The 12,032-nt window shown below is 35.2% G+C and overlaps 1 protein-coding gene across 1 annotated transcript; it reads right to left on the reverse strand.

Annotated features, from left to right (window-relative positions):
• Positions 1-11,211: 11,211 nt before the first annotated feature.
• On the reverse strand, positions 11,212-11,825 carry LOC108974018. Its single transcript, XM_018941590.1, has 2 exons — positions 11,688-11,825; positions 11,212-11,619 (listed from the first exon to the last, which is right to left on the reverse strand). Exons 1-2 carry the CDS (start codon positions 11,823-11,825, stop codon positions 11,317-11,319), a joined length of 441 nt encoding a protein of 146 aa, XP_018797135.1. The 3' UTR covers positions 11,212-11,316.
• Between the last annotated feature and the right edge of the window lie 207 nt (positions 11,826-12,032).

The following is a 12,032-nucleotide window of genomic DNA, read 5'->3' on the forward strand; positions in this document are numbered from 1 at the left end:
CAAATCTCGGAGACGAAAGTGATGAGCATGGCGAAAGGTTTCACCAGCAAATGAAATTAATTGAGAATTGATACCAAGGTTTCTGGGACGTCGGTATGATGGGTGACTGCTGTTATTTTCTCATAAGAGAAACCGATCCTAAACTAAACAAACGACAAAACAGAACACATAGTCATTTCGAACATCAACTTAAGGCAAAAATAACACATTGCTTTAATATATATTACTATTATATAAATAAATGAGTTTATAAAAACTAAAATCGACATGAAAATACTTAACAGAAACAGCGCATAGCTAGATATCCCACCTCTACTTTACACACTACATACGCATATACGTATACATTGACTTTGAGCGACTTGGATATATTTATTTGATCATGTGAAAAATGGAGTACACAATATTTTTAGGAAATTTCATTCACTTTTATTTTCTATAATTTGCAATAAGAGTGCTCTACTGGTCAGTGAGATATACATGATTAAATGAAGACACCTTCTTCTTCGGTCGAATAACGGTAAATTGCAAATATCTCAAAAACATATCCATAAAAAAAAAAATTTATTCGATTTTCGAAATCAGCGAGCGATTCCACATACAAATTAGATAGTGGCGTTCATGGAATATTTTTGCTGTAAACCAGTGTTATAACTGGCAGGTAATAGGTTATACCCTCATGGCCAAAACCACATATTGGACTAAATAAATCGGCGAGCAAGACAGATTAAATTGATTGGCTTCCAAGGTCATGTGATCTTATTTTTTGAAGCTATTTTTTTGTGAATGTAAATAAAGGGTGAACCATTTCGGGGTTCCCGACTTTTTAAAGAAAAACACAGAATGTTTATTGTCATACGAAAGCGTATTCTTTGCCATTTATTTTTTGAAGATTATGTTTTTCAAATGTTGGTCCCGGCTAAGTTGAGTAAAACTTTCGATGACTCATTCGAGTATTTCGACTGGTAACCTATAAAAGACAGAAGCAAACGACATCCGAAGCTTAGATTTTATTCATCAAATATTTGGTTCTAATGTCAACTCTTCAGGTTGGTTTTCGTTCAAAATGCTGCAATTTTGTTTATTTAAATACGCATTGAGCAAGAAGAATCCTTCATTGTTGAACAAATTTTGGTTGGAACACGTTAGATTTTTTTGGAACTTTTCAAGAGCCCATATAATGAAGCGATGTCATTTGGGAAAGTCGAGCGTAAGCTGTATTTAGTACGCCTCTCGACGTAGAATGCGCCAAGTCGTTCCATAGAAGTTAAGGAACGTACATATTCCTTATAATATTAGGTTGTCAAATATCTCCTTACCGCTTTTTTTTTTCTTTATTCAATGCTTTATAAAAATTGTTACAATGATCGGATTTAGTTCAAATATCAATAATTAATATAATAATCAATAATCAACGCAAATGCACCCACGCTTACGGTAGTCAACCCAAGCTCTTTATGCTGCAACACCACTGAGATAATGCAGGCTAGTTTTTTACCGACAGCTGCGCACCAACACACATACATTATTCATCAGCGTAAGCAATTGCACTTTACAACAGCGTACCAACGCTCTCAACATTTTCTTGTTGCTGATGCGCCAAAATATCGGGACTATGATAAAAATACACCCACGCTTACGGCAGTTAAGCCGAGCTCTTTTATGCAGCTCGTTCGTGGCAACAAGACTGACACCTAAAGCAGACTAGTTTTGTAAGTTTAGAGTGAGAAACAAGCAGTTTAAGAAATCAGTTGTAAAGTTGAGTTGAAAAAGGCGAGTTTTATCGGCATCAATAAATCATTCAAAAAGGCAATTATTAACTTACATAGCCGCGAAATTCAAAATACAAAAAGGCGGAAGGGAGATATTTGACGGCCTAGTATATGTAAGCAAAGTGTATCAAAACAACATTGATGATGTGTTTTCAATCAAAACAATAGGAATACACTATCACTACAATAAACAATAAACTCGCAAATAATTATCTACTAGTAAACAAATAGCACTAATATTTATGTAGTCAAACCTACACAAATAATATATTAGATCTAAATAAAATATCAGCTAGTAATAAGGGGTCCCGGTGGTCTAGAACCCTCAAATTATGGATGTTTTCTGGATTTTGTTTTTTTAAGGTTAATAGGATTTAAATTTTATTTTTACAGTTTATTTATACACTTTATACAAAAATATTTTTTTGTTAAATAAAATTTTTTTTTAACAATATTAAAAATGGCGTCCAAAGCTTAAAAAGGCTATCTTGAAAGGGAGTCATCTTCTTGCCGTTGTTGATTTTGACTCTTCTGAACATCTGAAACATAAAAACCAAATAAATTATTAATCAGTAAGAGTGCATTTATCGCTGGAACTACAGCAAAAAAAATATTGAAAATTAAAAAAATTTCGCGCTTTTGAAGTTCAGATTCTTAAAACAGCTATTTTTGGACCAGTTTTAGATCGAAAAAAAAAAATCGAAGTTCTTAAAATAAAAATTTGATCGTAGTTCCAGCGATAGACATTGAACTTATAAATACCATATTAAAATTTCAATAGATTCAGATGGATAGATTTTTTTTTCTTCAACGGCACGCCAAAAAAGTAGTTTTGAGATAATTACGTACAAAGCATCCAACCATCGAGCCCCTCGACCGCACGCTACCTGCTAAAACGGCTGTAGAAGATAAAGTGATGTGAGTATCCTTCCAAAAATTTTACAGTATATTCTTAAAGGATTATACTTTCGAACTATCTAAAAAAATCGATTCTTCTAGACCTCCGGGACCATATTATTTAGTACAAATAGTAGTAAGATCCATGTAATAAGTAAGTCTTAAAAGTATTAATAAGGAGAGCACAACTCGGGGCAGCTCAAAAATATATCATTTGAATCATTTTTACGCTATGTAAAATTAACTTACGTCAGTCCGAGTTGGTGCGAACAGCGCCGAATTGACTCTCCACGGTCTTCGTGTACACTCTTAGGTACGACTGGCTGGACGTGGTCTATTCGATTGCATATTATCCAATAATGAATGCTGGATCTTAAGATGGATGATGGTGCTGCGAATAGTGTGTTCACCGATTTTGTTGCTCATATATTTAACGAAGCTTGTAAAATACATTATTTACAGAACGTGAATTTTCGTAATAAAGTTGAAATTCAAGCGTTAGTCTTTCCATGATCAGATGCAAAACAATACTGAGTAAAAGTAACCTGAGAGCTTGCTACGACTCACACGTGATCTGTCAAAAAAGGCTTTTGACAAGTACCTCTACTAGGATATTTTTATTTTGCAAACTAACGCATATTCGATGACGATCCTTGACGCATAAAATTTCGTCTAGTCAAGCCGGGAAATAAGAAAAATTAGTTTTTAATTAGTATAAGAAGCATTTTAAAAATGCCTTTGAAGGTCGGAAATTGCCTATTAAAAATATGTATGGTATTTTAAGTCTGGTTATACATTTGAGAGGAGGTGGTATGAATTTTGTGGAGAAGGTGGAAACGCAGATGACCAGCAAAGAAGAGAGAGGAGTCACGTGACATGTAAAATCAAGGACAGAGCAATTGTTCTCCACTTTAGGAAGAAACCATTGCTCAGTCTAAGAGAAGCTAAAAAATGCTGGTTGAAAGGGGAAATAATAAATTAAACACGGAACAGACTGTAGGGATTAGGCATCAAACCTTCAAAAACGCAAAAGGGTTGCATTGGACGCAGTAAATCATCAACCAGAGTGGTGTAAGCACCTTCAAAAGGTACATGTTTATTTATGCTTCTCCGAGCCTGGATTTCTTCTTCACCGAAAACCTTAACCCTTTCGCCCCTACTGGGACAATATGTCCCAGCAAACTTCAAACATGTGTATAACTATTAATTTTGAGCCAATTACGCATTGAAATGTACCCAATAAAGCCTTGAAGTCTTCTTTGATGATCAGTAACCGCATTCCGTTATTATTGACATCAATTTCCCGTTATCGAATATTTTGCACAGACATTTTGCGAAATTTCATCAGTCACGCGTTGTATTTCAATGTGAAACGTCTATCTGGTTCAATTTTTATTCGTAATATTCCGCTTGCTTTACGAAACAAATTGGTTTGAAAAAGGTAAGTTTTTTATATTTGTAACTACATTGGGACATATAATCCCAATAATGCATTTGTTTGGGATAATAATATCCCAATATTTGTTTATATCATTAGATGTCTACAAGAAAAAAATTGGGTGAGAACGAAATTGCTGATTATTTTTTACAAGAGGATAGCGACGATATGGCCGATGACTTTAGTGCCTCTGAGTCTAGCTATGAACCATCGGATGACGATGACGAAGATGCGGAAGTTCCTGTAGCAAACGCTAAATATGTAAGCAAATCAGGTGATGAGTCTTCTTCTGAATCAGAGTTGTGACGATGACGGTCACGTTTTAGGCGATCACCTTAATTCTTTAGAGAACAGTGAGGATCAGCCATTAGGCAATAAATGTAGCTGGACAAAGTTTGACACCGGCGTCATTTTCGAACCGAAGTATATAATGCCCGTAGAAAAATCGGATGAAGTTCTTGTTGTCTTTCCTCATGGTTCTTCCGAGCTCGACGTTTTTCGGAAACTCTTTCCAAAAAGTTTACACATGCGTATTGCAGAGTGCACAAACCAAAGGATTCAAATACTAAACAGAGAAATTATGCTTTTTTTAGGAGTCACTTTGGTAATGCACTACAACCGCTTACCATCAATTGCTGATTAATGGAGTAAACATGAATCTATGGGAAACTATATGATAAAAAAGAGTATTTCTCGCGATCGTTTCACTTTACTGATGGCCAAGATGTATTTTAATGATTGTAATAAGCCCGATAATGCAGCTAAGGATTATTATATATCGGAAGTTGTATCATGCATAAAAAAACATTCCCAGCAGCGCGAAGTGAAAGTAGTGCGCAATCCATGTGTGTCAATGTATATACTGGAAAAGACACATCCTCTAATCTGAATGGAACTCTGGGAGAACGGATTGTAGAAAACTTGACAGCAGGCATTCGTGAGAAAAACGTTGTTTTAGCGTTTGGTAGATTTTTCACCTCAATGAATTTGCTAAAGACCATACCATTCCCTGCGATTGGTACATATATACGAACGCGTAAAGAGACTCCTGTATTTAGTGGACGTCTAAAACGATGGAATTGACTTTCTTCCAAATAAATTGCTATTATATAATGGCTGCTCAATGGATGGATTCGAAAGAAGTCCTGCTTGCTTCTAACATATGCCTGCTATAACTAAAGTTAGCAACAAAAAGATGGTTCTAAATTAGAAGTTAATTGTCCACTAGCTATTGCASACTACRAWCATATAATGGSGGGCGTAGACTTAGCAGATCAGAAGGCTGCAATATACGATATGAATCGTAAGTCGCAAAAATGGTGGAAAAAGGTATTTTACAAGATTTTTATGCTAGCTGTAGTTAACGCTTGGATTATATTTACACAACGTCAACGCCGTAAATTTTCGCTCATTCAATTTATTGTGCCATTAACCGAGTCAATGATAGGTGAAGGAATAAAACACAAAAAGCTCACAACACGTCAATGTGGGGGAAGACCAGCAAATCGATCACGAACTGAACGTCTAAGTATTGGCGATCATCTTCCTATTGAACARCCTTCTCGTCGCCGATGCGTTCATTGCACTTYACAAAATAAGGAAACCAGAACCAAATACGTCTGTTCTGGATGCAACAACGCTTTATGTTTTAAATGTTTTGCTTCTTTTCATAAGTGATTTAAATTTGTAAAAGGAAAAATGAATAAACAGTGAAATCCATTATTTTTTTTATTAAAAGTTGATATTTCATTTTTTGTTACTTTTGGTATTATTGTGACTTATGCGTCCCACCTATAAATGTTAYTCGGATTATATATCCCAGGATAACCGTAAGGATATCCGATTTTTCAGGTATGCCAAACATCTTACATTTTAGTCATACTACAGAATTTGCTGTCGTAATGATGAAAACCCCGCCTGATTTCGAAAAAAACTCAGGGGTGAAAGGGTTAAACCAAAATGATAAAATCGTTTCAAAAGGGTTTACTGAAGTCAGCTGGAATGCGTTGCGATAAAAATACATGTAAATATTGTGAGATACAATAATCCGAAACTTAGAAGCAGATTCTGTACTGAAATACCTTGGCCTTCACAGTACCAGACACCAAACCAATAGAGGAAGTTTAAAATTTAATGAAAGTTACAAAATCAGGAAAACTTTCACCGACAAAAAAGTATTTCATTCGGTCGTTCGAACACACCTGAAAGTCGCTGTCTGTAGAAGATGCGGAATATTAAGTTGCAAGTTACCATCATAGATGTCAGGCTATAGGCAGCTCGAAAGAACAGAGGAAGTATTGAATAAATGTCAGCTATTTTAAAGCAATGCATTTTCTATAATTGCATCATTTTGTTCAATAAACGCTACTTCCATTTTGGAAAATGAAAACGTTGTTTTTTGATGATGTATGTTTCCGGATAATATTGTCTCGTGGACCTTAAACTTAATAAAAATCCCATCATTACTTCCCCTAGCCTCCTAAGTCTTAGATAAGAGTTTACAACCTTTTGATAGGCTTTATACCGTAATTAATTAGCCGAAGTTAATTCCACGTATAATCTCGTAGGTCCTAATGTTTGAAAGTACTTCGGGAATGAGACAAGTAACAGTAGGTGATGGAACTTACTATACCTCATTCACCTCACAGGTCTCTTAGCACATCAGTCGCAAATTTTTACTTCAGATTTGTTAATATATAATTACACATAAAAACATTTATACACATATTATGTAAAATATGTACTTTCACGCAAATGCTCAAACAAGCCCATATGTACTAAAGTATAACTAAATATATACACAAATTCGTAATCGGCTATGGCTGGTGTGGTTGACAAGCTGTTAACCCTTTCGGAAGCACGCATTAGCTGTCAAGTCCGCATTACTATCGCAGCAAAGGAAGCATTACAAGACTGACTTAGGAAATTATAGTGTTTGTATAAGCTCCCAATAAAATTAAAGTTACCAAGCTTTTGAAGAGAGACACGGAGACGATTTAAGAGTGAAAGCAGACAATAATTATTATAACAGTAAATAAACGATATTATTGATATTTTAACAATGCTTGAAAGTGCTAACGAAAAGCGAGACGATTACTAAATCGTTCAGTTTTTGGATAATTCTTAACCTGTACCAATAGCCTATACTAATTGCAGAAGCCCTACAACTTCAAATTTTCAATTTTCAACAGAACCTCGGCCGCGTGCTTTCTTTCCTTACACATAGTATGCTATATTTTGGTTATTATGGCACATATTTACACACATATATAAAAGACTCGGACATTTCAGTAATTTATAACGATATTTACTGACATTTTCCGTATTAAATTGCTGCACATAGCCACGTGTAATTAGATACTGAAGAGTTTATGTGTCGGACATTTCATGCAAACTCTAAATGCGAAAGTAAATATAAACTCCCTAATTCAGCACACATCCATAAACTAGATGAGTGTGTGCAGAGGCTACTTTTTAACGAGCAAATTTTATTAAATTCGGGCTTTGACAGGCGCATCAATTTCAAATCGTATTCCAAATAAACCGTTCACATAATGGGTTGCTCATATGGAAAGCTTCCCAGCAAAAAGGCATAAATTGCTTCCGTCAGCGGAAACTTCACTGAAAATAAATAGAAAAAAAATTTAACGCCAAGCGTGTTTAATAATTTGGTACGAGAGAGATTTTTTTTATTAGGTGTCGGTAAATATTTCGTCAATGGCTGGAATGTAGCGGAAAGACACGCCAGTTATGTTAACATGCTGTCGGAAGTGTTAGGAAAAACTTCTGCTAAATACTGCAGAAGCGTCAAATTGGCAGCGACGAGTGGATTTCTAGCAGCGGAGATATCCAGTAATAAGTTTATATATTATTGAGAGTATTTAAGTCTACTGCTGAGTAGCATAGTGTTGAGTTCATAATTGCACGCATTCTGATGAAATATGGTACGACAAAGCGAAGCATTTTCTGAGACCAGATTTTGACGTATTGATATGAGGAAGCAATATACAGATTCGAAAAACAAGCGTAGTGTAAATTACGAATTCACATTTCAATTTGATCACAGTAGTATATGCACTACCGCAAAGCGAAGGTTCAACGACATCACGGAAAACTTGGATCGTTCCGCCGCGGGACATTTACTGAAATATTTGCCCTTAATAAATCTCATCTTGACGCAATTTTGTTCGAACTATGTAGTCCTTAGGATCACTTTTATAGGGGTTCTAGGACCACAACGTATCAGCTATTAGCTGTCCAAGTGATATCGTCTCGACCTATTTATCCGGCCTTTCTTTATTTTTAAACACTGTTACCTTTTTAATACCTTACAATTCTTCTTCTTTATTGGTGTAGACACCGCTTATGCGGTTACAGCCAAATTTACAGCAGCGCACCATTCGTTCTTCCTTTTCGCTCTTCTTCACCAATCTTCCTCTGCTTCTCCGGCGGGCAATGCGTCGAATACTCCCAGAGTTTGAGTGTTTTCATCCATACGGTCCACATGATCTAGCCATGGGCAATGCGCAAACGACGGGAATAATGAGTGACTTATAGAGTTTGGCCTTTGTTCGTCGAGAGAGAACTATACTTTTCAATTGCCTACTCAGTCCAAAGAAGCACCTGTTGGCAAGATTTATTCTGCTTTGTATTTCACGGCTGACTTTGTTGTGGTTGTTAATACTGGTTCCAAGATAGACGAAATTATCTACAACTTCAAATTTATGACTGTCAACAGTGACGTGAGCCTAGTTGCGAGTGCGACGACTGTTTCTTTGATGACAGGAGATATTTCGTCTTACCCTCGTTTACTGCCATTTGCATCGCTTCCGTCTCAATGTATCAATATTATAGGCGTAGGCCAATAGTTGTACACACTTAGAAACGATTATACCTCCTTTATACAGCTCGAATATTTTCTCCAGTAGTAGATTGAAAAAGCCGCCTTGTCTGAAATTTCGTTTGATCTGATCCTGACGAAACTTTTGGTATTGCTCAACGTCAGTTTACACAGGCGTATTAGTTTTGCGGAGATACCAAATTCGGACAGAGCTGCATAAAAACTGTCAAAAGCAGCTTTGAAATCGACAAAGTGATGTTGCGTGTCGATCCTCTTTTCACGGGTATTTTCCAAGACTTGGAGGATGGCGAATCTCTGGTCGGTTGTTGATTTTCTAGGCATGAAACCACACTGATAGGGTCTAATCAATTTGTTGAATGTCCGCTTTAATCTTTCACACAGTAGGCTCGATAAAAAATTATATACTATGTTGAGGAGGGGTAACCTACGGTATTTAGCGCAGGTTGTGAGGTCTCCATTTTTGTGGATTGAGCAGAGCACACTTAAATTCCAATCGTCGGGCATGCTTTCGTCTGATCGTGTTCTACAAGGAAGCTGATGCATTCTCCTTATCAGTTCTTCACCGCCATTTATGAATAGCTCGGCCGACAATCCATTGGCCTCCGCCGTTTTGCTGTTCTTCAGACGAGTAATTGCTATTCGAAATTCTTCATATTCGAGAAATGAGACATCCATTCTATCGTCATCGATTGAGGACTCGGGTTCACCATCTTCTGATATTCAGTTTTCACTGCCATTCAGTTGGCTGGAGAAGTGTTCCCTACATGATTTCAGTATGCTCTGGGCATCAGTCACTAAATCATCTCTGGGAATTCTATAAGAGCAATGTCTAAAAGAGTTTATCCAATTTGAATCTAAGTCCAGTTCCTTTTTGAAATCTTCAAACCTTCAGTGGAATCTTTCCTCGTATAATGCCAAAGAAGTTCCAATTTCCTCAGGACTCAATGTATTGATGTACATATTGTTATTTTTGTTTACGTTCTTCCTCCAACAGTGCCTTCCAATGACCAATTAGTGAAGACTTATTTTTTAATATTAAGTGTGAGCTGAACACATATGAACTAATTTTGATACCTATTACAGTGAATATTGAGTTTGCAACACCCATAAAGAAACGTCGGAGTCCCATAAAATAAACATACAATATTAGTGATAATACATCTGTAGCTGTCACACAAACTGAAAAATTATAATCATGTTTTTATAGGCGGGGTGCAATAGCGCCTTGTGAAATAAGGCCTTTAAGGCTTATTACACTATTGAAAGTGAAATAAGACCTTTATTTCAAAAAACGCTTTATTACACTTCGAAAGAGAAATAAAGCCGTAAAGGCCTTATTGCCCTTCATTTTTTTTTTTAATGAAACAATAATATTCTAATTCTTTTTGTATTTTATTGAATAGTTACAAACAAATTTCACGTTAACCAAAGTTAATAGAACATAAATAATTCAGAAAAAGAATTTCATATTAAGAAAAATTAATGGAATATTAATAATTCAAAAAAAGAACCCCAAATCAAAATAAACGAAAGAAAATTAGACAGAAATGTTTTTGGCTTCTTGARCAATGGTCCGACACACTGGACATAAAGTTGACACAGAATTCCTTTTTTTCCGCGTCCAATTTTTCATAACAAACACTGCAAATCTTAAAATGACTACATGGCAATAACAATATATTTCTTTGTTTTTCATAACGAATAAAGCATGTCAAAGTATTTTCAATGGTGCAAGGCAGGACAAATGGTAAGGTATCAATTACTGGAGCAACCTCATCGTTCTCAACACCTGTCGTCGTCGTTATACTATCTTGTTCCAGAATCGCGTTCAAAGACACCTCGTTATATACGTTATAACTTAACTGGCTAAGACAGTCGTTCACACTGATTATACCATTTTCCAAATTTCTTAAGATAGTTTTAATCAAATTTTCTCGCGTTTTTTGCCTTTTTAATTTTGCTACACATATTGAAATACTGCCGTCCAATGATTTTTTAAAATCAATTGATTTTGTCACATCTACATCTAGTAAATGGTGTATGAATTTATAAAAACTTCCGTTTTTCGAAAGGTATTTACCCAATTGCCCATGGAAYGATTCTATTAAGCTTGTAGTTTTATTGGATTCTTTATAAACGGAGAATTTCGATGCGCCTTCCTAAAAAGAAAGAAGTTATATATGTACATACATATGTTATTTTTTAAAACGGTAGTGTTAAATATTTTATGGAATATACCTTTTTCATCCACTGACTCTCGAAATATGCTATGAACTGTTCAAAAATGCTATTTAAATTATAACTCATAGCCTAATTTTTCAGATTTAGATACCCAATTAATATACTTTTTACAGCGGCAATATTAGAAATTTGCGAAACAGTTTTTTCACATCATTATCTTTATTTAATTTCGACATGAACTTAGGAAGTTTTGAAGCATTCCTTCGAACAGCTTGTGTAAAATGAAACCAACATGTCTTTAATTTTGTTTGTGGATAAATCTGTGATAATGCTTCTCTTAAGCCATACTCAAAATCCGTGGTGAATGTTGTGGGCTTCATGTCAAAAATATTACTTTGGATGTATTGTAATACATGGATATATGCATTCAAAGATTTGTTTGACATTAAAATGTAGATAAAAGGAAATGTCTGAAAAAAAGATATACAAATATTAATTTAACCGCAACAATATTTAATTTTTAAAAAAATATACTTACATGCTCATTATGAGCAATATGAAATATTAGCAGCTGTTTAAAGCTATTGGAACTACTTATCGATACTACACCAAAAGTCCCATCTATTAAATAATGACGTGGTTCGCCAGTAGGCATATCCATTATTGAGTTACACATTGTAGGGGACACAAAAAATTGAATAACCGAAATCCTCTTCTATCACCGTACCACGATAGAATGGCAAATCATTGTCATATTTTGAATTTGTATAATTCTTGCGAATTTCTGGGTTTTCAAAAATTGAAATTATGTCACGGAAATTTTGAGATGCTTTTGGCAAGGCTTCCGATTTTATGTTTATTAATTGCCTTCGCATTTTCCCAA

Source organism: Bactrocera latifrons, unplaced genomic scaffold (genome assembly GCF_001853355.1).
Source record: "Bactrocera latifrons isolate USDA-ARS-PBARC rearing strain unplaced genomic scaffold, ASM185335v1 scaffold_52, whole genome shotgun sequence".
Taxonomy (NCBI): domain Eukaryota; kingdom Metazoa; phylum Arthropoda; class Insecta; order Diptera; family Tephritidae; genus Bactrocera; species Bactrocera latifrons.